Here is a 25,442-nt window from a genome sequence, read left to right on the forward strand (position 1 = left end):
CCCAGACCAGGAAAGAACAGTCACTCTGTGATAACCAATCTTCTTAATAATGCACAGAATATTAACAGCTAGAGTACTATAAAAGTGAACACTGACATTTTAATTTATCTGAAACATTTCTTCTTTCACTGAAATGACCTGATGTTGGAGGACTAAAAACCTTGTTTCTGGGAATGCATTGCCTATGATATTTTATTGGCTTGATTTCAAATGAAAACAATTATTCTATAGCGAGGATGTTACCACACAGACATAACAACACCATTAACTATTTTTGACTTCCAGTGTAAATTGAACCATTATAGAGTTTTAAAAATGTTGTCATTAAATTTTAATGATCTGTTTTAAGGGATTTTTCCCCCTTATTAAAATTTAACCCAACTATACTATAGAGCTTTCTCAGAATGCGGTGCACTATTCTATGCTTCAAATAAATCTGTAAATCATAGACTAGTTAATAAAGAGAAACTACCTGGGTTATTACAGGTGGGGCTGGTAGCAGTACCTGTTATTAATGTTGCCTAACATCTACCAATAAAATACACTGCTTCCCATTCTTTAAAATGTTGCCAAATACCAACTGACTAAAAAAAAATTTTCTGAGTTCAAGCATGGCCACACCTGGTTGGCTTTTTTCTTCCTTTTTTCCCCCCCCACTAATGATGGGAAAAAGAGCAAAGAAAGGAAGGAAAAATATCAATTGAACTGATTTAGCTAATTAAAAATACATTTAATTTGTATTAAACTTCAATATTTTTTTCCATGAACTAGGGGTTCTCTTGTAGAGTCAGTATTTGAAATTTTGCATGCAGAAGCCTAGAAAATGTTTACATTTAGAAGAACATTTGCTTCACATTTGCCTTAAACCTGCCCAACTCATAAGCTTTAGGCAGAGTACAGTGGAAAAAATTTTTAAAAAAGGTAAAATCCTGATTTACAAAGACTGAAGAGAGACTTGTGAGACCTTTGCTGTTAAATTTTGTGAAGGTTCACTCCATGGTGAACACGCTCCATCCCGTGATGGGGCAGTGGTTTCCCTCCAGGCACAGCTGCAGCCCTGAGCAGGCTGTCTGGTGCATTCACTCCTAGGTCCAGACAATCCCATCTCCCTCTGAGATTCATCTCTTTCCCACAGTCTCATCTGGAGTTATCCCAGGTTAAAATCACCACAAGGCTGACTGGAAGGTGGAACAGACTTTTTGGTTTTGGTTTTTTTTTTTTCAGTCTGTCATTTTTTCACCCTGGTGCTATATTGCCACCAGCTAATGAGGAGATCTTGTCCTGCAGCATGCACAGAGGTGGACTGCAATGATGGTACATTATCTGCATTATGCAGTCTCTCTGCTAACACCCATCTGCTTTCCACAGGCCTTAGAACAAGTGAAAGGATAGCTCCTAAGTATGGACCCTGTCATAATTTTACCTGAGTTTTAACACATTGACAATCAGAGCAGAAAACTAAAATCATAGGAGCGCAGCACACATTTACAGTTATTTATGCAAAGTGCCTTAATTTGGTATTCTCAAGAAGAACAGGCTGCAAGAGCAGAATTTGTCAGGAGGTTTCTTGTAATTGTCTTATTTGATGGAAGAGATACTTCATTCAAGTCACAATGGCAAAATAGTTCACTGTCGGAAATATGACAACAATACATAATTTATCAGTTTGGAAACCTTATACTTGAAAGAAGCCTTAGTCTAACCTTTCCATCACTCCAACTGAATTGTAAGACCACCACTGTAACAAGACCACTTAAAAACCACTGGGGTGGCCTTGATAATACATGTATCATTGTTGAGGCACAGGAAACTAAACCAGATGGTTTTGCTGAGGAAAGCACTTTTTTCTGGCTTTGTAAAGCCTAAAAACACTAATAGGTCAAACATGAAAGTACTGAAAAAGAAAGTTAAATTAAAATCTCTGTAAATAAGAAAAAAATTTATTTACATATGTTTCCCTCACAGAAAATATGCTGCAATGAAATAAAAAGGGAAAAATGATGCTACAGTTCTGAAAAAGATTAGGATAGTTTTCTGAAAGGTCTAGCAACAACAACATTTAAAGGTGGACTTACAGTGCACCACTGCTGGAAATCAATGCCATATGATGCATATTAGACAGAACACCTACATATTGTAATTAAGAACTTTTCCTTGCCTCATTTTTATGTTTTAACTATGGAGACCATTTGTGTCTATTGCAACAAACCACTTACTTTCTTGTACAATCTCTTATTATCAATCATCTTCAACTTAAAGAAAAAACAGCATACAATGAACCTCTTAAACGACATAAAATTGAAAGCAATTTCCACAAAAATCATCAATAGACAGAAACATACATTCACATGCACACGTGTGTGCATGCATGCATGAATAAAGGGTGTTCACATTTTCTCATTTATGCTGTAGTTATTTAGAATCGTATTATTTGCAGACTTCAGCATTTCAAAAACCACAAAGGACTTGGTTTGGGTTTGTTTTTCTTCATTGTAGATATCGTCCACATGAGTAAAATTAAGATGATAGTGTGTTGCTCTGCTGAGAACTGCAACTATTTCTAATAGTCAAGAAGTCTAATCTAAATTACATACCCTGAAAGAAATGCATTATATAGTCTTTTAGTGTGCAGTGTTATTTACCAAAATGTAAGCCTTTATTTAGCATTAAAAAAGAAATCTTTCCCTATCACAGTTATTCTAAAACACATTCTCTCTTCATAAGTGAAGCTTTGCCCATATTTTAAAAAACTGAAAGAAGATGTTTGAGAATTATACCTACATTTTGCTGACACCAAATCATGCTCTAGTGAAAAGAAAACATAATTATTTAAATTTCATCTTTTTCTCTGCTTGTATGGGAGAATGGAGAAAAAATGTACACTGAGGAGAGCTTCACTATATGCAAATAATTTGTGGTAGTTCATTTTGGCACTGCACAGATATAGCCTTAGGGAAAATGTTCGGTCTTCAGTCCCACTTGTAAGGTTGTAAATAAAAGCAGAGAAATAAAAGAGCGATTTCTGAAGCCAGAAGTCAAGTGGGGCCACGGGTGCCCTACAGAGCTGAGGGAGCCTGATGGAGCCTACCTGGACGGCAATAAAGAGAGAGGAATTATATCGGTGTGTCGCAGAATTGTATTTTGATTTGGTATGAGAGACATGGTGGGAACACACCTGTTTGGTGACACCAAACAGTGTGACACCATCTACCACTTCAAATCAAGACAAGCACTTTTGTAGGGTTGGAATATTTCAGTTGAGGTGCATGATGTACAAATAATTTACTCAAATAACAACGCCATGAATTGACCTTGGAAATCCACTCATCTGTGTCTTTTCCCTATAGACTCAATCAGAGGGAAGACAATCATTATTTCTGGATCTGCTCCTCCAGCACTCTTTTGCGACAAGAAGAAGTGCCTCTATTCCAGTGCCAGTGCCTGTGGGTCAGCTCTGGGTGAACCTCAGGTCTTTGATTTGAAACCAGCTGAGACTGTGCTGTGACCACTTTTGGCTGTATTATATCCTGAGAATTGGGTCACTATTTGGGTGGATGATTGAACTTATTACTGTGGTCAAATGTCACTTCCTTGATCTTGGACACCTATCTCCACAAGTCCTAAATATTTACATGAGGAAATCAAAAAATATTCTGCCCTTGGCAAGAGCATACTTCCTGTGGGAAGATGTTGCTTTCTCAAAAACATTTCAGCATGAGACTTGGTTCTATATTAAAGATTTTTGAATGTTCATAGTCTCATTTTCTTGGATACACATGCTTCTAGAAAAGTACTGCTTCAGCAAGTACCTGTCAAGAGTTTATGAATGTTTGGTAGTTGTTCCAAAGGAGCACGGACTATCAAACTTTTCTGCTAAAGGTTCTTACAAGTTCTGATGCTCTCACAATTACTTCACCTAGATGGAAGCAGTTTAGTGCATAATCACCTCAACTGGAGCAGATTTGATTTAATTTGAAGATCAGTTTGGCCTAATAAAGACATTGGTTATGCCACCTCAGACAAGTTGATGGAAAGAAAACCTTCTGTGTATTTGGAAATACACAAAATATACTTTACCTGGATGGCTATACACTAATACTGAAACAAGCCCATCAGTGAGGGTTTAAAATTATTTCGTCACTTTCATTAGAAGATATTGACTTTAAACATAAAAACTAAGCAGTAAGAAAGGAAAAGCATTTTTTACTTCAGTCCATACCAAAAGGGCAATCTGCATTTAAAAACATGCCTTAAGTTCATCAGCAAATCTCATAACTATATGGAGGTATTGATAGTTACACAGACAGATACAACTGACCTTCCTTTTATAATCAACAGTCCTTAATAAAGCAAGACTCTCACAAACAAGAATTCAGCTGAGATGGTGAAAGAATTACTCAGAAAAAACTTCAAGTCTTAGCACACTAAGGTGAAATGTATCTCAGAAGACAACATATCCTTAATGCTACAAGAAAATAACAAAACAAAAGTAGAAATCCTTGGCCAATACTCCTGCCAACTGGCTCCTTTTCTCACGCACAAGAGTAAAGTAAAATTCTAAATAATTCTGTCTGGCAAGAGTTTTTATATTTAAACTTATGCACAAACATACAAGAAGGGATTTCCCACAACAGCAGTGGTAGCTGTTGTTTCCAAGGGTCATTTTCTGCCTATTAGAATGGTAAGTAGAAAGATCATGGAAAAAAGACCAGGTGATGCTGATTAGAGATTTAAACAAAGATTAGATTTTATTATCTAAATTTCAACATGTGCAAAATTGTCTTAGACAATAAAAATGACTGTGTATTTTCTTGTGCTTTTAGTCACAGATTAACATATGAATCAGCACTAGAACCAATTAAAAAGAAAATAAGATAGAAATTTTCTCTTTAAGCAGTTTCACAGTTTCTTAATACGCTTGATTGGCCTGTACAATAAATTACTATATTACTTCTTTATAAACAGTTTTCTTTTGCTTTGATTGTTTTCTTTTACATTATTTAAATATAAATTAATGGAAGCCAATTCCCATACATTCTGAATATCAAATGCACCCCAACTTCACCATGACTATAGGCACACACCTAATTTTAAGCTTTTGACTAGACATGTAATTAATTGAATTGGAGACAATTATGACCCAATTATGAGTCCTCTGTAATTACTGCTTGACGTACTTGCTGGATTTCTATTGAAGGCAAGAGAAAATATTTCTGATCTCTATGAATACTTAAAGACTATTAAAACTGTTACCTTTGATTTGTTCTTTTAGTTTTGTAAGATCAAGATTGAGGGGCTTTTCCACAGCTTTCTTCAGTGCAGTATTTCTGCTGTTTGCACAACACTGAGGTATGGGCAGTGCAATTGCAGAAGGCAGCCTGAGCATCAGCAGGTGATAAAGAGGAAACCGAAGGAAAGGCAGGAAAAACCTCAGCTGTTTAACGGAGGTTTGCATGTCCAGGTGGCCAAAAAGGCCAATGGCATCCTGGCCTATACCAGCAATAATGTGGCCAGCAGGATGATTCTTCCCCTGTACTCAGCACACTTAAGGCTTGCTGTTGTGCCAATAATTGAAAATACCTGGCAGATAGTTTGCAACAAATAAAGGGTATGTTATCCTCACAAAGCAAAATAGTACACAGAAGATTCATATGTCAATAGCACTGATGTATTGCATTTCCCTCTTCCAACTCAGTGGCATTGATCATCATCTCTAGTACAATCTCATGAGACTGGTGCTGGATCACAGCAAAATAAATAATGGAGAAAGGGAGAACAGGAGGCAGCAACAATTTCTGCCGATATGTTAAGAGTTATTAATTTTAGGTTAAAATTTATAATCCCACATCAACAATTTTCAATGCTTACATTTTTCTATTCTGTTCTCTTCAAACACTGAATGGAATCCTTTCTTTCCAGTGAGTTGGACTTCCCAGTTTCCATTCACCAGCACAATGCTGCTGTACCCTATTGCTGCAGGTGGCAGTTCAAGTGCCAGGTCAAAATCCTGATCAAACACATTTTCCAACTATTCTCTACTGATATGTTCAAACCACGTTTAAACCCCAGATTTCTGAATCATCTGCTACTAAACTACCCTCAGCCCATCCCTTGGTGGGCACCTACATGCTTCAGCGCAGGCACATACTTCCATGCTTTACTGTACACAAAGGAGGTTGCCCAAAATCACAGTGGCAGTCAAATGAACTCATATAATCAAAGCTCAAGAGTCATGAATTCTGCTTGTGCTTTGTGACCATCAGATGTTCTCAAGTCCAACACATACAGGATACTGTCTCTCCACGAAGTCAATGGGAGTTGGCTCATAAACTTCCGTGAGATCAGGAATTGACCCATCATATTTCATAAAGCAACAAAAAGGAATGTATTTATGGCTTTATTATTATCCCTAATAAGGAAATAAGAAGAAAGGAAACACAGTACATGGTTTAGTCTATATGCACATGTGTTACTTGTATTAATATTGATGGGATTTAAAGTTACATATGGAGAGGATAAGATATATCCCTATGTGTTCAGCCATATGCTTAAGGAAGCTCCCAAAATGCTTGTAAATATGATCATGCTTTCTAACATATTATGCATTTATTTGAACAACGTTAAATCTCTAAGCCCTACTTTCCAGTCCATTAAAGCCTCAAATAATAGTTTATTTCCAGTTTAAAGTTACCCTATTTTTTACCCATTAGAAAGCTGCCTGTAACCATATTTCCACAATACTCAGGGAATTAGAGAATTGATAATAACTCTCCCATCATCTGAAGGGATGATATCTCTCTGGGATGAGAAATACTCAAGATGAACTATATTTTAGCAAGGAATTCTTTCCAGAAGATTTTGGGACAGGCCCAAGATGTGTAGCTGAAAGGCCTGGAATGCTACTTGCACAAAAAAACATGTGTTTGTGCCATAGACCTCAGACAACTACATTCCTTCTGGAGGCCAAAGGCCTTGAAAGCTATTCATCCTTCTGGATTTACTTGTTGATTTTTAAGGGTTGAATGATAGCCTCAACAGGCAGAGGGAGCTGGGCCTGTTCAGCCTCGAGAAGAGAGGGGATGAATGCCATCAATGTCTATCATTATGGGAGTGTCAAAAGGACAAATCCAGGCTCTTGGTGGTGCCAAGCAACAGGACAAGAGGCAAAAAAAAAGCAACTGACACACAGGAAGTTCCACCTGAATATGAGGAAGAACTTTACAGTGCAGGTGACTGAGCACTGCAACAGATTGCCCAGAGAGATTGTGGAGTTCCCTTCACTGGAGATATGCAAGAACTGTCTGGACACAATTCTGTTCAATGATCTCTAGGATGATCCTGCCTGAGCAGGAAGGTTGGACCAGATCTGCTGTGGTACCTTCCAACCTGACCCATTCTGTGATTCTGTGAACACAAGACAAGGGTCTAAGCCAGAAGGCACAAGAGAATTACTTAGGATTTTCCTTAGAGAAAAAGACTTTAGAATTCATCCCATGATTTATGACCCAGTGCAATTTCTGTTGGAATGTCATAGCTGAAGTCTTTATGAAAAATCCAATGGCTGTTAACAAATCATATTCGTTATTTTCATGCAACTGATCATTTTATTTGACTTACTTTTACTTCTTTTCAGTTGAGGTTTGGTGACTGATTTTATGATCACTCATGACCATACTTTTATGCATTAAAAAGATGACTGGGATGGTTTACTGGTTTAACTGCTTCAACCAATGTTGTAGCCACAAACATAAAACCATAGCCATGGAGGCACACTCATTACACTCATGATGCTTTTAACATCTCACATGCAAATGCAGCACAAAACCCAAGACAACTTCATTTGGCTGCCAAAAACCACCTTCTTCACTTGCTTGATGTAACCCTTTTGATACCAAGGCAGTATGGCTGTTTACCTTCTCTAATGTCATCCAGGACATCAGTTTAGAGAGGCATTATGATTTTGTTTTCTTGGTCTTTTTGACTGTAAAGAAGATTCAAGAGCTCAGTTTTTACTCTACCTTTAAAGTCTCAATTTATGATAAAAATCAAGACTTTTGCCCACTGAGATACTTCTTACTTTGTAATATAGAAAACCAAAACAAACAGTTGTCATCTTTTTAAACTACATCAATGAAAGGTGAAGTCAAATCCGGTTTCCCAGCAAGGAATTATTAAAAGACAGAAATAGTCCAATGACCACAGGAAATCTTTAAGCACCAAAATGGGGACAAAAATCTCCTGGGGAAAAGACAATATTTCCTACATGGTCATTCATGTCTCCTTGTAATACAATACAGGGGCATTGTTTGTTTGTCTGCTTAAGTAGATGGGTAGAATAAAATTAGAAACAAATCCTGACTACACAAACATTTCAAACACCAAGTGCAGGCTTATGTGTTCCAATACCTGCCATCACAACTATCTTGTGATGCTTCTTTATAATGTATAACCAAAGAGGGCTTTGATCATTGATATAGACCTAACTTTTGCCTTATTAAAAAAAGGTCACCAACCTCCAGCAGCATCTTTCACTTCAGGTCATACTGCATCTTGCTGAAATCAAGTCATTTATCAGTCATAAAATTTGTCAAAAGAATTGAAGAAACGCTCTAAAATAGATCCACATTGTAGTCAGACCCCTTCCCCAGGAATTCAGGCAAGGAATGTAAACCCAAAGATTTATTTTTCTGTTCAGGTCATGCCTGGGGTAGACTGCTGTGTTACTAAATTCCCTAATCTGAAGTCAAGAGCAAGACAAAGTGAACAGACCTCAATAGGCAAAAAAAAGTAAAAAAAAAATTTTGAGATAGCCCTCTGTGGACCATAACCTGAAGTTACAGCAATAAGCATTATCCCATCCACAGAGATGATTCAGGAAAAAACGCACAGCTTACCTCAACATAGTCCCTGGCATGGCCCCAGTCTCTCTTAGCGTCCAGATTGCCCAGGCTGAAACAGTCCAGCTGCCCAAGGTGAATCTTCGCTACCGAGCGGCTGATCTTCCGAGTGACAAAGTTAGCCCCTGGAGGAGAAATAAAGGGTAGTGTCAGCATTGTCACAGGGGCAGATAGCTCTGGAGACACCTCGTGCAGCTCAGCACATGGCACTATCAGTCCCCACTCACTCCCCTTGCACCACCCAGACCCATGCCATCTTTTATCATTTGAGCAAGCTAAGAAGCTTCCAGGGCAAGTGTCACATTAGTTGCACTTTCACAGCAAACGTCTTTCTTTGTGGGACTTCTTAAGCATTCCTAATTTGCTGCCTCAGTATTCACTCCAGGCATTAAGCCAAAGAAAATCATTTGGAATGTCAGTTCTTAAACACAAAATGCAAAAGGTTACATAAAGAAGACAGACATCTTAGACCACCCTCAAGTTCTCTGTTTCAGTTTCTTTTTTCCTTTTTAATTTATTTTTTCAAGGAATGCATATATCTAAATAAATGTGTTTATTAATAAAAAAAAATTGAGACTATGCAAATACTATGTATTCTCCAAGGAACTACAATGGCTAAATGCATTATACTTTTCCAGTTGTTTGGGATTCTTTGTCCTTCAGATTCAGTTAGATCATGAAATTGTGATTTCAACTTTTTCAGTAGAAGACTGTATTTTATTTTACTATATTTCAGTATGTTGTCCACTGTATTACTCTGGAAAATTTGTGTACCCATTTCTGCTTCCAGTGGAGTTGCTTTAAACAATATTTTTTTTACTTATTTTCAGACTTTGATTTTCAGATTATGATGGCTGTATTTCTAAAAGGTGGTCACAGTCTCCTCAAAAGCAGAGGGATTTGAATTTAGACCAGAAGTTTAGGCCCACTGGCATTTGCACACTAATGAGCCACAAAAATTAAAATTACATGCCTTTTTAATAGCTAAAACCAGTTATGATTAAATGGTGACAGATGATACCTCCTCCAAATGAAAAACAGGAGACTTAGTGAAAATGTCTGTAGTTGTAAAATACTTTTAGCAAATTTCAAAAGTCTCAAAAGTGTAGCTTATACATTCAATGCATACATGTAGTTTTTTTCATTATGGAACTCTGCTCTTTAGATACACATCTCAATATGTTCTGTTTCCTGTCAAACAAACAGTAAGTTGCAGCAACATTATTAAACAACATTAAGTGTCCTTTTCAGATTACTAGTTTTCCTGTAATGCCAAGAGCACCACAGTACTTTCCTGTGTCATTTGACTCTACTAAAAGTAAAAAAGAAAATAAATAAAAATAACACACCTGTAAGAATCATGTGGAATGAGGAACTTAAAGTCAGACCTTACCACAGGATTAAGATAGAATTTTAAATATTCATCAATTGCTGAACTAAGTGCAATTCCAGTTATTAGCCATTTGATACATCTTAATATATCATCAATTTGCACCTGTTCTTAAAAGATGAAAATCATATAATTTCCATATCCCCTGAAAAGGTGTTTGTATATAAAGGAAGCTTCCTAAACAGTGTGATTTGCAAACTTTCAGAAACAAAATATAATCCAGAGTCTTTTTCAAAGTAAATTTCCCAACAGTTGGACAGTACCAGCACTGTGACTCTGCTATTTGAAGTCCTGAAAGCCAAGTACTGTGGTTCTCCTGTTCCTGGCTGAACAGGCTTGCAACAGGAGTGGAATTCTGGCTTAACAGAAATCAGTGACAGAGTCTCTTTGGCTTCGCCAGACTGGTACCTCTCCAAAGATTGTTTCCATTTTTCACTTATCAAAATGCTTTGAGACCTTCTCACAGATTATTGCTAATTAATTAAAAACAGATTCAACCAATGGCTAAAACTTACTAGGACTAGCTCTGAAACCTTCTGCACCAAAATTATTTCAGTTAGGATTTTTATTCAGCAAATAACACCTGAAGGAACAGGTTTCTTTCTGGAATAAAGTAGATGTTTTAAAGTTCCAGGCTGCAACTGAGTAATAAGGAAAACTGACTGCTTTCAACACTACATTCCCATTTGTAGCAAAAGCAATGAGAGTTCTAGTCACCATCTGCATTAAAGCAAGTTTTACTGTCAACCTGCACAACTAATGAATGTCAACTCCCCTTTTGGAGCAAATGCTTCCTCAGCATTAAAAAAAAAAAAGCAGCACATTAGGTTGTGTGAGAGAAAAACTTTTATGCTATCAATTTAATTGTATAAAAGATACCACACAAGAAAGAGCTGATTTGTCTAGCACAGCACAACAAATACTAGTAACTGCTGTCTTCTTGCAGAGCCAGTGTTAACTGGAGAGAAACAATCTTCAAAGATATTCTCCAAGTAAAATCAGAATATTCCTCAAAAGGCTGAACTGAAAAACTAGAGAGCACCACAATGATAAAAATGCAAACCTTAATTTTCCGGAGATATTCTAGTAAGGGTTCCACTACATAATACCAATCCTCTTCTTGGAAGTGCCTCAGCATTAAAGCTGGGGAAGAAAACTATGCTACTGTTCATTCTGAGAAATGCAATTAGAAAATTTTTTCATGCACCCAAGGACTGAATGGCACATTTTAGAAGCATTTAAATGATATGGTTCATAAATAATGTTTAAGTACTTATTCCTTTCAAACACAGTATCTTAAACTATCCCATTACACTCTGTGTTTGATCCCATGCCATTAAATGCACATCAACACTAGAATTTAAGCTGGTGCCCGCTGGAGTCATACAAAGTAGTTAAGGCTATGTCAGCATTTCCACTAAAAAGCCCCGTCCTAGAGGTTTGCAGTTTGGCTATGACATTGCTTTGGTCTGAAATTTAGCAGAAGTAATGTCTTTTTCCTCAGGACTGATTCTATCTAAAAGGTCTAGGCAAAATGCTATACATATCTTTGTATAACTGAATACAAAGGACCTTTTGAGGCACAGAAATGGTTAGCTTCCTTCTTCATCAGGAGGTAGTGAAGACTTGCTAATGCTGAACACACAAGAGCATTTTTCTCCACAAAACAGCCACTCAGTGCCAGGAAGAGTATCATCAGAGCTGTTGGTGTGCTAACTGCCTTACCCTTTATGCTGATTTTCATCGGAACAAGATGATGCAGCAGCTAAAACGCCACCAGTTATCACAGGTGAATAAGGCCTAATTTGTTATGCTACTAACCTTGCTAATCCACCTGGAAATGTATTGGTGATAGTGACAGAAGCTACCTTAGACTGGTGGGACAGAGAGATGTCAGAGTCCCATATTTTTCTCCCGGCTCTGCACTGCTCCCTCAGTTCAGAGAGGTTTTGTAAAACACAGCTCATTGCTCACACCTAGTACAAATAAAGGTGGACTGTTAAAAACTCGGTTATATGGTTGATGAATTTTGACTTATTTGAATGCCTTTTCAAAATGTGTGTGGGTGGCAAATGTCTGGGAGCTCGCATTCCTGCAGGAACCCCAAGAAGAGTCATTCTTGCTGTTGGTAGGGCCAAGCATGCTGGGCTAACTGCCTTGCATAGTTATGCAGCAAATACGTCAAAACCATGATGGGCCACATTATGCTCTGGTTTGCATTGTGATTGGCAGCACTGGAATTGCTGCAATGAAGCATTAAAGATGTGGCCAGGCAGAAGAGGTATGGCCAGACCTAGCAAAGGATTCTTTGCTGTGACATTTCAGCAGTTCCAAGCAGCCCTATTTAAGCAGGGTCTGACAAGTTCTTACATTTTAAAAGGGTACTTTAACAACAGTTTTCATGATAGTAACAGCTCTTTCAGGAACCCTGGGCATTAGCTTACATTTGTTTTCAAAACCCAAGCCCTCCCTTTGAGATCATTCATGTTCCAATAGGAACCATAAGGTCTGATTTACAAACCCGATTTATCCTAGACAGGATTTAAAGCAAGGATTCCTCATCAAGAAGACCAGATCTGTAAAACATATAACTTGCCAGCAAACCACTGCAGGAATAATACTACAATGAAAAGAAATAGCAGAGGTATAATGCAATAGCTTTTGCTCTCCAGCCCAGGCCTGTCGCCCATTGTGCTGCCTGGCTCAGGGTGGAAAACAGCTCATCCCTTCCAGAAGGATGCTGCCTACATCTGGCAAAGATGCAGTTTTGAAAGCTGGACACATCTCTCATTAACACATATTGAAAACTATTGTTTAGGAGGCATGGTCTTAGTGCACCTACAGTTCGAATGCTGGATTGCCCCAAGACAGAAAAAAAAATCTTAGTCCCTGCATCAGCACCCCATTCCTTTTAGCAGCACTGGGGTTTCAGCCTTTGTGAGTCACCAGGGAACTGCCTGTTTTAAGTAGGAGTTTTTCTCTGGATACTGTGGTTTAGAAGAGGCAACCAAATGGATGAAGCAGCTTTAAGAGCCACTATTGTAGTATCTGTTTCTTTTCAAGAACCCTCATTTTCCAAGTTCTCAAGACTACATACAAAACCCAACTAATGATAAAACTATGGTCTTAGGAAGACTGCTCTCCCTGTAAAACACTAGTTGTTGCATGCCTAAGAAAATCCACTATTAATCCTAGCAATATGATAGAATGATAATCAATCTTACAGAATTCAATAGCAGTCCTTATCTATCAACTGAGATGCAGTCCTAGAAAAATCTACCAAGTTCCCGTAACACCTTTTTTCTTCATTTTGCTTAAAATATGATTAAAACGTTTCTGTTCCTGAAGACACTGACACAAGAAAATTAAAGCTTTGCAGTTTCTTTCCTCCAAGTTTCTGCAGTTCTGGCATAGATTCTAGTAGAAGCCTAACATGTTCAAACACATTGTGTACCCAGCGCTTTTACTAACCCAGAGAAACATATTTCTTTTAACATATATGTGTTGTAAATGATACATTTAATGAGATCATTAAAATGTTTTGATTGCCTGAAAATTCACATTGCTCATCATTTCCATTCTATGAGAACCTTTTCCATTTTTTGTAACAAGCTGTAATGAAAAAAAAGCAACACCCAGATCTTCTAAGAAAAGAAGCCTTAAATCTCTTTACACTGATGAAAATCAATAACAATTATTCCAAAGCAAATGGATTTATTGTCATTGTAAACCAAATGAAAAATCAAGTTATATATCTTTAAATTAACCTTCCATATTTTGAGTTTAAATAGAATTTTAAACTGTGTCTTGATCAAAACCACTGATACGGTGTTGCACTTTGGTAAAACTAGTAGAGCAGTTACTTAATACATTTTAAACACTCGGGCATTTAAATTGTGAATCCATGCACAATTTAAAATAATAAATTGTTTTCACTGCAATAATTACACAAAGTAGAAACATCACTGTTTAGAAATAAAGAGAAAATCATGGCTAAAAGTGATTTTTTTTCCTTCTGCTTGTCATCATACGAATTTTACTCAGCAAATACAGCTACCTTTGGATGAGCTTGCCATAAAGTCCACAATCAGATTTTTGCAAAATGAAATATATATGAAATAAGTGTGATATGATTCATAAGCAGTTCCTTGTAAAGTCATGCATGGGAAACATCTTCCTGACTGGAGCAATAAATCATTTTATTTCCTGAAACATGAGATATAGTGCTTTAATCCTTTCATTTTAATCCTGTGTATGGCTGGAAATACTTTGTTTCATCATAATATGTTCAATCTTTTTCTCTGTTCTTTAAAATTTTAGAAGTAGCTCCTGGTAGTGGTTTTCTCAGATTTTTTTAATATATTTGCAATTTTTTCAAATATTTTCAGTTTACATATCCCAAACTATTTTCCAATGGACATGTATCTTTCTCTAAACAGGAAATTTTACTGATAATATTCTTTTCAAAGAGGTTATTCTTCATCAATCCCCTGGGAAACAATTAGGTAACAAAAAAATCTGCAGATCCCAGACTGAAAGCAGTGGTCCAGTAACACAAGGATAAAATTGTCCCTCTTTATCAAGTGACTTTGAAATGTGTGATTTAAATAAAATGATGTGATAGTAATTCCTTCAAATACTGCTAACAAGGACATCAATCCGCATATAAACGGAATTATTTTGTTTAATAATATATTGATATTATAACATATATGACATTATAACCTTTACAATACTAAAATGCACTAATTCTCCTTGGTTCCATTTTCCATTAGCACGTCAATTTTCAACAGTTAAATGTGGTACCAATTCTTTGGGTGCCCATTGTCGAGATAATGGAAGATGCACTGCTAAAATACTTCTGTATTTCAAAAATGAGGAGGTTAAGGCAGAAAGATAAAGGCATTGAGAGGTGGGAATCAGCAGGGGAGGGCAGCACAGTGGAGGGGGCTGATGCTCTTCAACCTCAGAACTCCTCTGCCCCTGGCATCCACTTGCACATAGAACATTTGGACAGCTGAGGGCAACAGTAGGTCATTGAACCACACGTGGAGGGAACACAAATGGGAGGGAACACAAATGATTGCCTTTTATAATCTGAGTGGAAAATGAGAGCAAGAGACAGCCTTGTGAGGAACAACAAGGTACAGAAATGTGGAAGGAGCACAGAGAGTAGGAAAATTTTTCTTTTTCGCCGTGGGTAAAAAGAGAGCACAAAGCCTACTTCAGGGGACAACTAGTAAGCTCTGTAAAAAGTAGAGGACACAGGAGTAGGGGAAGAGACCTAGCAAACCACCACCCAAGGATGAGAACCTGAGGTGGTGTTTGCTGCAGCCCAAGCCACACTCCCCAGTGACTCAGTGGTGCTAACCCTCCACTGGGCATCTGTCATCAGGGCTTTAGACTGCTCATGACTGTGCTGCATACAAACAGATATAGGTTTCCACCTCTCAAAAAACAATGACAGGATCATTTCTATGACTACACAGCAGCAGTTCTGTAAAGTGACTGTGAAAAAATGATGTTTGATTAGCAGACAGTGTGCATGTGTAGGGTGTAACACAAAGCTATTAGACTTCACAATAAAATACCACTGTTGAGGAATAATTACACTTCTTGGATCTATCATATGGGGTTGTTAAAAGTACAGGCTGATACATCAGCAATAATAGTTAGCTAAAAGGTGCTATTTTCGTATATTTCCTCCATATAATTTTTCTTAAATTAAAATATTTTCCCCTCAGGAACTGTACACTGAACAGGAAAAGGTGAGGCATCAAAGATTCTTATAAAGGAAAACCCAAACATTAATACTGAAAACAATATGTAAAAGTGTTATTTCTGTTTCCAAGTTTATGTTGCTAATGGTGCTTACATAAACAGAGCAGCGTTTTGCTTACAGAAAACTTAACCTTTTGCTCCAAACTATTCACTTTGGTTTTTTTAATCACAGTTCATATACACTACATTGTAAAACAAAGGTAAATGTCTTTAGCCACTCTGATTTTCTAACATTCATTGAAGTTATGTTTTTAAAATTGTTCAGTGAAGGTTATTGAATGAAACCTCTCATTTCAGCTGTCACAGAATTACACAAGCCCTTGCATGTGTGAGCTGTGGATAAACATGAGTGTGCTTGCCCATCAGTACAGACTCTTTACATTGTTAAAGCTTGTGTAAACAATTGTAGTTAAGTACATGCTTTGCTTAATTTGTGCTACAATAGCTAGGACTGTATGCAACCAAAAGGAAAATCCAGCACTTGTACAAAATGGAATTATCCTGCAGTCTTAGGCAACTTGCACAAAACCCCGTGATTTTAACTTCCCTTGTTTAATGGCTATCACAGTTCAGATATCTGTGCTCTTAAATTTAACACCCCTTTCCTTTTCTCCCTGTTTTTCCCCTCCTCCATCCTCTCGGCAACCAGTAGCACATCAAAAAACTTGCTGTTTGACGGCTCAAGCTGAGACGTTCAGCCTTTACCCTCGCACTCTCTTGAGATGAAGCAGGCAAGGCTTTTAATCTTACCTGGTGACACATGACTGACTAATACAGTTTCTTGGACCTTCTGACCTCTGAGGGACTAAATCTGGCTGGTCTCTCAACCTCTCCAGGTGGCTGGGACATCAGTTTGCGGTGGGTCATGATGTAAACAAAGTTTTGCACGGGTTTTCCATGACTTTCTGTTCACCCATAATTGTCCTAACTTTTAACGTGCAAATTTCGTGAGTATAAAACGTATCATTTCACTTCAAGTCAGGGGGAAAAAGAATTTTCCTTTACTTTTACTGTAGGTTAAAGACTGTAACAAGAGCTAGCCTTGAAACCAGTCACAGCGGCAAATTTGCTGAGTCAGTGCTGATGTATTTTCTTGGAGCAAGAGAAATGGTCTGGCTACAGCCAAGCAGCTTATTTGAAACTTTGCCTCCCACACAAACTAATAAAGCAGTGCTAGACGGGTTTGACACTTATACAGCATAACTCAAGATGTTCCTAATCCGTGTGCCTCCCTTTGGAGCTTTGTTGCTCAACAATTTTTCTCCTAGGACTTCCTTCTGGTTAGCTTTGTGACTGGTAGTCCTTGAGGCACCCTTTAGGTCCTCAATACATCATTTGATAAATACATTTTGATTTTACTAAACCACCATTTGCTACAGAAGTCCTGGAATCACCAAGAGGAGGTTCTGAAACACAGCTGAATCCATTTTTCAGGGAACTGGAAACTGCCAAGGGGAAAGAGGTCATCAAGAAGTAACAAGGTGAGAGCCAGTGAGAACTGAAGGGAAGCAAAAAAAAAAAAGAAATCTCAGCTTCTGCAAATACAGTAGGCACATTTTTTAGTACAAGGTACATAAAATGCAAGGTGCTACATTTTATTCCATCTTCCATGTTAGGAATAGTTGGATTCTCAGCTAGGATGCGGTGAGAAATACTTCTGCAACACCACCGATGATCCCAACAAGTCAATGTACCTATCACCACTTGCAAAGTTCTACAGTTTCAAGTACAAGGATGAAATCTTCCAGCTACAGACACCCTCTCAGACTCATAACAAACTAATCAAGTAAACACCTGGCTCAGATATTAAGAGCCAAAAAAATAATCTCCACAGTGTGTGCTGTGGCATGCAGAAAAGCTGGTGTGCAACCCAGGGCATGAGATCAGCTCACAGTGCTCTCAGCCTACTCTCCCTGTCCCTGCTGTCCCCATTTCCCAAGCTCTGCTCCTGCACAGGGACAAGCGGTTCTGCTGAAGACGGAGCAAGACAACGCTGGAAGTCATTATTTTGGATAAAACCAAAGCAACAACCCCGAAATGTAGTATTTTAACAACAAATCCCTGTAAAAAAAAGTTTTGATTGATTGTGTGGAGCAGGGGGAACCCAACCCTAATGTAAGCCCCCAAGGCCTAAGAGTTTAAGAATAGAATGGGGTGAAAAGGCAGAGACACAATGACAGTACACCAGGAAGACTGCAAGCCAACAAAGACAGCATGTCCCTTCTGGTCCAAAGGACTTGGCCATGTTTGGTCTAGCTGTGTTGACCTCCTCTATTCAGAAAGCCAATAAAAACATTATTTCACCTAGCTGTAGTTACTGCTGGTTGCTTAAACTTCCCATAAAATCTATGTCCTTACTGCAGCACAGGATGTGATCACTCTCAGAGGACCCTGAAGTTAAGCAAGGGTGCTGCAGCTTCCACACCCAAGCTCCAAACTGGAAATGCCACCAGACAGAGAGGCAGCTCTCCCACAGGCAGAAAGGGTATGGCAGGAGGTTGCATAAAAACCATTGCTGAGAGCAAACTCCCCTCTGGGACAAAGCCTGGGCATGTTGCTAATTTTCACTCTAAAATGAATAAGGGACCGAGAAAAGAAATGGACCCTTATTTAGTGAGAAAATATTTTGAACGTAATCATTGAGTAAAATTCTAACTGCTTTTTGAAATGTTCACACATTTCAATGAATATTCCTTTTTACTAATGTTGCCACTGAAACTGAATCCCACTCCCGAATTCTTTCTCTGTGGGAATAGAGTTTCTCTAGTGTAATTAATAATATAAATAAATACACAGCTATAAACACAGAGAACTCAGCTTTCTGGCAAGATAAATTGGTGTCGTTTGGCTGAAGTCAGATTACTTAAATGTAAAAAGAAGAGGACAAACTTAAACATACCACCATTAACATGTCCAATCACCACAAAAGTTTTGCACAAGAAAATATGAAACAAAACATTTGGAAAGTGATTCAATTGTAAAAAAAACAGAGTGTCTATATAATAAATCCATTTACCACCATTCAGCTTGTAATGCTCACTACTGTTTTAATAACAGTATTTTTAAGAACACTTCTTCCTTTGTGGACTCCTGAAATTCATTGTTATCCTGTTTTTGTGATATTTCCCATTTAAGTTAGTTTATACTTCCTCCAGGAACACAAGAGGCAGTCAGATCACCTGCTGTTCTGAGATGTCTACAATACTGAAACACAATGGGGTGAAACCAGGACAGAAAGTTAGCCCAATTCTGAATTTCCTGGCTTTGTGTTTTTAGTGGGACCTTTCACATCATTTTTATATCCCCATAGGTAGCTGTGCATGCACTCGGAAAAACACACATGCAGATGCTCTCTACATACTCCAGACAAAGCTGTAAATTGTAGCACCAAAAGCTAGGATTACATGTTTTCCTCTTGTTTCTGAATGCACAGTGATACAGTTTTACAGAACATCTCCAGATATCATACTGTAATCTTTTTCCTAATAGATAGCCCCCTGCCTAGAGACCAGACATGCTCTGAGAGTAAAAATTGCTGTCTTGTGAGAAGTGAAGTAGGCAAGGGTCCTATGGAGCCTGAAGCTAACCAAAGGTAAAGAACTTCAGAAAAAGAAATTATAGATGCACAGTTCAGTCTGATTAATGCTGTACCAGGAAAATGAACAAAAGCTTGGTTCTTGTGCAAATTCTGAAAGGGTGCTCAGAAAGTTACTTAAATCCAGGTTCTCATTTAGTCACTGACACGAATTCCTCTATATGCTTGTTACCAAGGCTCAAGGTGGAAATAGATGAGAGCTTTATTCTGAATATGAACTAATCAGTCAAGCAATGATTCTTTTGGTTTTTCATGCCTTAATGTCACCTCCGCACCCTGATGAAGGTAACGTGCCAAAATTTTACAAGAATTTGAGAAAGTTAAGTATCTTGATACTTGTGAAACAATGAGACCCTGGAAGAGTCAAAAAGGGATGAAATCACTCAATAGAGTAAATAAATATGCCGTGAAAGAATGTTTTTCTTGTTCTCTGCCCACCATTCCATCTTCCTCCACCCCAAGATTGAACATCTAGTCATTCCACTGAAAACTCTCCATCCCATGCAAGAAATAAGAAAGAGGGAACCTGTGGGGAGAAAAACCAAAAGTGCAAACAACGGCTTTATCAAAACATATAGGCACAAGTTTAAGTTTGTGGAGGCACCCCTCATTCAGTCATTACACAGTTTATGAGCCAATCAAGTTTGCAAAGCTCCTTTTACCCTCCTTTCATAGTTTTCAGGACATACATGAGAATGTACCTCCTTTTTCTGATGCCCACACTAAGGTGAGGAAGACTTCAACAACTGTAGCCAAAGAACCCTTAAATTTTCTGCTTCAGTTTAGAACACACTTCCAAAACTGGACAAAACTGAACTTTAAATAGTTTCCCAAAGCACACTAAAGAGATCATTTCTCAAAGGGCAGTTTATTGACAGGCTTGAGAAGCAGAGAGGGAAATCACTGAAATTTAACCCTGAACCCCACGTGAACCCAGGGATTGGGGCTACATATTTTCCACTGTCCTGCCATCTGCAGCTTCACTGCACATGGTAATCTTTGGCAACCCCACTGAGAGCTGCCTGGGCTATGGCTCTGTTCAGACAGGGTGTAGAAAGAAAAGACACTGAGAATGTCATGGCTGACTGACCAGACTACTGAGATCAGAGAGATTATGCCTCATTTGCTCACCAAGCCCTGCCAAAAGCAACACCATTTAACTGCAGGTACTCAAAACCCAACAGGCCTGTTTAAAGGAAAAGTAGGCTAAAAAAGAGGACCATTCATAACCTGCATTTGTTTGGGGCACTGTAGCTATGACCTTTTGGCAATTACTCATGAGGGTTTTAAAAGAAAGTCTGCAGCGCCCAGCATTTCAGGTACAAGTGAAATCTGGCAGAAAGTATCATACCCAATTTACAGGACACACCAACCTGGGAGATGACTCAAGGCAGGAGTAAACAAAAGGAACCTAATAGCCCAGCAAACAGAGAAAAAAACCACAGTTGTTATTTTAAAATGACTACAGTCTGTTTATCTCTTGGCTGTGAAATGCTGCACAGTATGGGAGTGTAAGGGTTTGGTACTTATATGCATAACCTTCATATGTCATCTCATGACAGGGGACCTCCCTTGAGCCAAAGCCAAATCTACATTTGTTACCCAGAGCACCCCCACTAGGCTCCAGATGCAGGAGGCAAAGAATCAGCTCTCAAACTGATTTCCTCTGACCACACTCTTCTGTATAAGGGCCCCCAACCCTTCCAGTGATTAAATATCAAAAGTGTACACACAGACTTACTGACTTTCAAAATGATGACTCTAAAAGGTAAGGAATATTTCAGAAGTATCTTAGAACTGCTAAGGTATATTTTTAAGGGTGTTGGAACTGCAAGAAAATTACTGTAGGATACAGAGTTACTGTAGGATTTTGAGTCTTATCATGCTGACAACAAACACCTGTTATTAATGTATCTCTCTCCCTCATCCTCCCTGCTTCTGCCAGAAATACTAGAAATAAAGATGTAATTCTATATATGTGTCTACAACAACATCCTGCCCTATTTCTTCATTCAAATACCTGATCTTGGAAATGATAGTGTCTTCTATCTGTTTAGGAAAGAAAAGCACAATAAGCACAATTGTTTGATAAGACAAACTTCTCCAGGGGCTGCAGAACTATGGTTGGCAGACATCAGGCTTGACACGTGTTCTCCTAATTGCAAAGGGACACTACAAAATTGTCCTCTGATGTGGAATAGACAATCACTGTCACCCTTTCTTCTTCCCTGCTGCTCTACTGCCTCCACTCTGTCTGCCTCACAGGGAGATCAGGAAAGAAACAGAAAAAACCCATGTAAGAGAAGAGGAACAGGCGTCTTTTCCCCAGTTCCAGCTGTGCTGGAGCCAACAGGCTCTGTTGTTTTGCTGATTCCAGGACACTCGCATCTCATTTGATCCCTGCTTGACAGAAGTGCACAGCAGAGGTGGGAATGGCTTGCAGGCTTACAGAGGGAGCTTCTGAAACCCTTAGGCTCTTCCCTCTAAGACAGGGCCCTTCTTTCTGAGAGCTGGAATCAAAGAACCTTGACAGCAACCTCCGATTAGTAAGCAAGACAGGAGCAATGTGGTAAAATGAGTAAGGCAAAAAGATCACACATGCTTTCCACTGTATTTTTCTTTTGATTCAAACACATATCTTGCAAAAGAGAAGGTTTGAAGTAGTAAGCTACCCACTAACACTCTCAGTTTTAACTTCTCTGCTGCTAAGCCCTGCTGAATCAGAGCTCCCGCTCCCACTCTCCCTCTTGACTCATAACCTCAGTGACAGCCACGAAGCTGGGCAGGGACACTTTATAAAATGTACTAAATGAAGCAACTTTCAATAATAACAAGGACTGGCAGGTAGCCATGTTAGAGGAGGAAAGATCTAGTAGGAATGTCCTGCAGCACAAAAGTCTCTGTTGTTCTCATTACTGCAAAGGAAGAAAATCTCTTTAAATGCTTTTGATTCAAATGATCATTTGACAGAAACAACGGACGAGACAAATGGCTGTAAAACAAGGCAATTGGATTTCCTACTGCTACAATATCTTACTTGGCTCCCATGACACAATTTCGCTGTTATTCTGCCTTGCCGTTGTAAAGTAAACTTACAGGCTACCCAGAAAACAGATGAGTGTAATCAGTCCTTTATAAATTATATCCCTTCACTCAAAGAAAGCAAATAACTTTGCCTGCTCTATAATAACTGTTTCTAATACTTCATTTATTCTTTAAATTGTTTATAAAACACTTCAAGAGAGGTCAAGATGAGAGGGCAGCAATAATTGGAGATTAAGGAGATTTTCTAAGTATTTTGCACCTGTGAGTAAACACTTTGGTAATTATTATGATGAGAGATAGATCTACTAAAAAACCCCCAACAGCTTATTTATGATTTTTGGACATACATGTTATTTCATCTGAGGGGAGCCCCATCTTTTCCAGGGCTATTTCAATTCAAATTTAAGCAGCTGCACATATGTCTCATGTCATGTGACTGGCAAGTCAACAACAATAGATTTAACCTCATCTCCTATGGAAGTAACCTAAAGAAATAATGAGCCAAGGGTAAGTGATATTCTCAAGAAGTTTTTTCCAAGTCCCCTGAAAAAGCAGGGACTTTCCTCCCCAGACATACATATGTTAAAGCCCACAGGGTCAAGAACAAGCAGAACTTAGCCTGAAGGATAGAGATGTGAGTTAACATGCAGGACTGGTGTTCAGGTAGGGTTTCAGAAAGGACTTTCAAACAAAAAAAGGAAGATCATGTCCTTTTGCAGTCTCTGTGGCATGGTTCTGCCTGCTCTCGTTTGTGTTCTTCCTATGTCCACGGACCGCACTGGCAGTGGCCATGGCAGCATTCTAGAAAGGGGACTGGAATAAACTCTGTAGCACCATCTCTTGAACTGCTGAACGTCACAACTGTGCAGATACCTAATGCAGCTGAACTCCAACATATCACTTAATACTAATCCACACTTTAAAAGTATATATGGATAAAATTCTATTAAATCTTTAAACACTCAACACATTGATCTCTTTTAAAATAGTTACAATTTAGCATGTCAGGAAAAAAACCCCTGCTTCTTAGTAATTTTTCTGTGCAGCCTAGAAGAGGTTGGTAATGAAACCACTAGTGTCCTCTAACCTCTACCAATGGAAAAGAGAACTCAAAACAAGAAAAAGTAAACCCTCCTGAAAAAGAAAAACCCATAAAATTCTGGGTAATTATGCAAAAATAATATACTTAAGCATGAAAAAACCATTTTCTGAAGAATTTAAAAGCAGCCAGATCTTTAAACATACTGGTGTATGAAAATAAAGTTAAAAATTTAAGTTATTCTTCAGAGTTTCATTGAAATTCAGTAAACAGTATTTGATTCAAGACAAAGTACTCTCTTTATCCATTTTATATGATAAGGTTATAAAAATGCAGATTGAAAATTCAGATTTTAATCATTCCCCTTTTTTTCTTTTTAACCCATTTCCTTGATCTCCTCAAAGACAGTCATGTAGATCTAGACACAAACACAAGCCCTCTCCAAACTGCTTCAGCCTAATACGAAATCAATACACATTATTTCCATATAAAATGTAACTGAACCACAACTGTTACCAAATTCTTTGTTTTTCCTAATGCAGAATCAAACCAAGAAGATTATTAGATCAGAATAATTACCAGAGAATTTTCAGAGGAAGTGCCCTAACCACCCGAATTTTTTTTTTTAAAATTTCAGCTTGAACTAATTTGGAATACCAAGGCAGATAAATAATTATTGATCTGGCAAAACTGAACAGAGTTGTCAGAGTCTAAGAAAAATCAGATCCAAACAAAACAATTTTCATGCTGTTTTACTTGGGGTTTTTTAAGCTGTTGGTATTTTTCAAGAACAACAAGTTCAGGAAACACAATTCTCTACAAGAAACACGATTTTTCTCTCATTTTTAAAATGAATTATACTAATCTTAGCAGTGTCTCCCACAAAAAATATTGTAGATTAAAATGGAAATGAGGATAAGCTAACATTTCAAGATAGCTGCCGTCTACATCAATACATAGTTGGGAAGTTCTGCTTTAGAAGTAGAGAATTGTAAGGCCCTCTTAAAACTATTAATATTATGTTTATGTCTTGAAAGCTCTTGGTGAGGCATCTTTAAAATATATAAGACTCCCAGGGCTTTGAAAAATCTGAATGGTCTTGTCACTAAACAGCAGGTTTGAAAATCAGATAAAGGCAACAGAAATTTCATTAAAAGATAACTTACTTCATCATGTGGATGCATAAGTATTTCTTTCCTGACAGGCTACGAGAAAAATAGCATATCTGTTAATAATCCTTGAGGATTTGTAATTGTTTGCATTTTAGCAGTCTCAAGGAAAAGCATATTTTAAAAAGTGTTCAATCTCTCAGATTCTGTTTATTGAATTCCAAGCCTTTTGTCTTAAATATTAAATTATCAGATTTTAACCAGTAGAAATAACATTGAGTTTGACTGAACCCTCACGTACATTATCAGTTAGGAAAATTTTGATTTATTCTTTTACAGAAAATTTTACTGAACACACAAATTCTTTCACCAGACTTTCATGTACAGGCAGCCATTTTCAAGCATCATCCACACACTCACACACATACATAATTTTGGAAAAAAATGAATGAACATTCCCTGATGACTCTGTGGGTTTCTTCATGGGTGTTGATGCCTGGTTATCACTGTCTACAAATGTGATGGTAAACCAGATGATATCACCCCACCACCAAACCCTCAACGAACCTGTAGAACCAAAGCGACA

General features: G+C 38.0%; 1 protein-coding gene across 1 annotated transcript in view; it reads right to left on the reverse strand.

The window, feature by feature from the left end:
• The window catches only part of GMDS (GDP-mannose 4,6-dehydratase), a 405,686-nt gene that overhangs the window by 215,171 nt on the left and 165,073 nt on the right, over nt 1-25,442 (reverse strand). The window contains exon 7 of the mRNA XM_030943572.1: nt 8,895-9,022. Coding sequence (XP_030799432.1) covers nt 8,895-9,022 — 128 coding nt within the window. The remainder of the gene's footprint in view (nt 1-8,894; nt 9,023-25,442) is intronic.

This window comes from Camarhynchus parvulus, chromosome 2 (assembly GCF_901933205.1).
Source record: "Camarhynchus parvulus chromosome 2, STF_HiC, whole genome shotgun sequence".
Taxonomy (NCBI): Eukaryota; Metazoa; Chordata; class Aves; order Passeriformes; family Thraupidae; genus Camarhynchus; species Camarhynchus parvulus.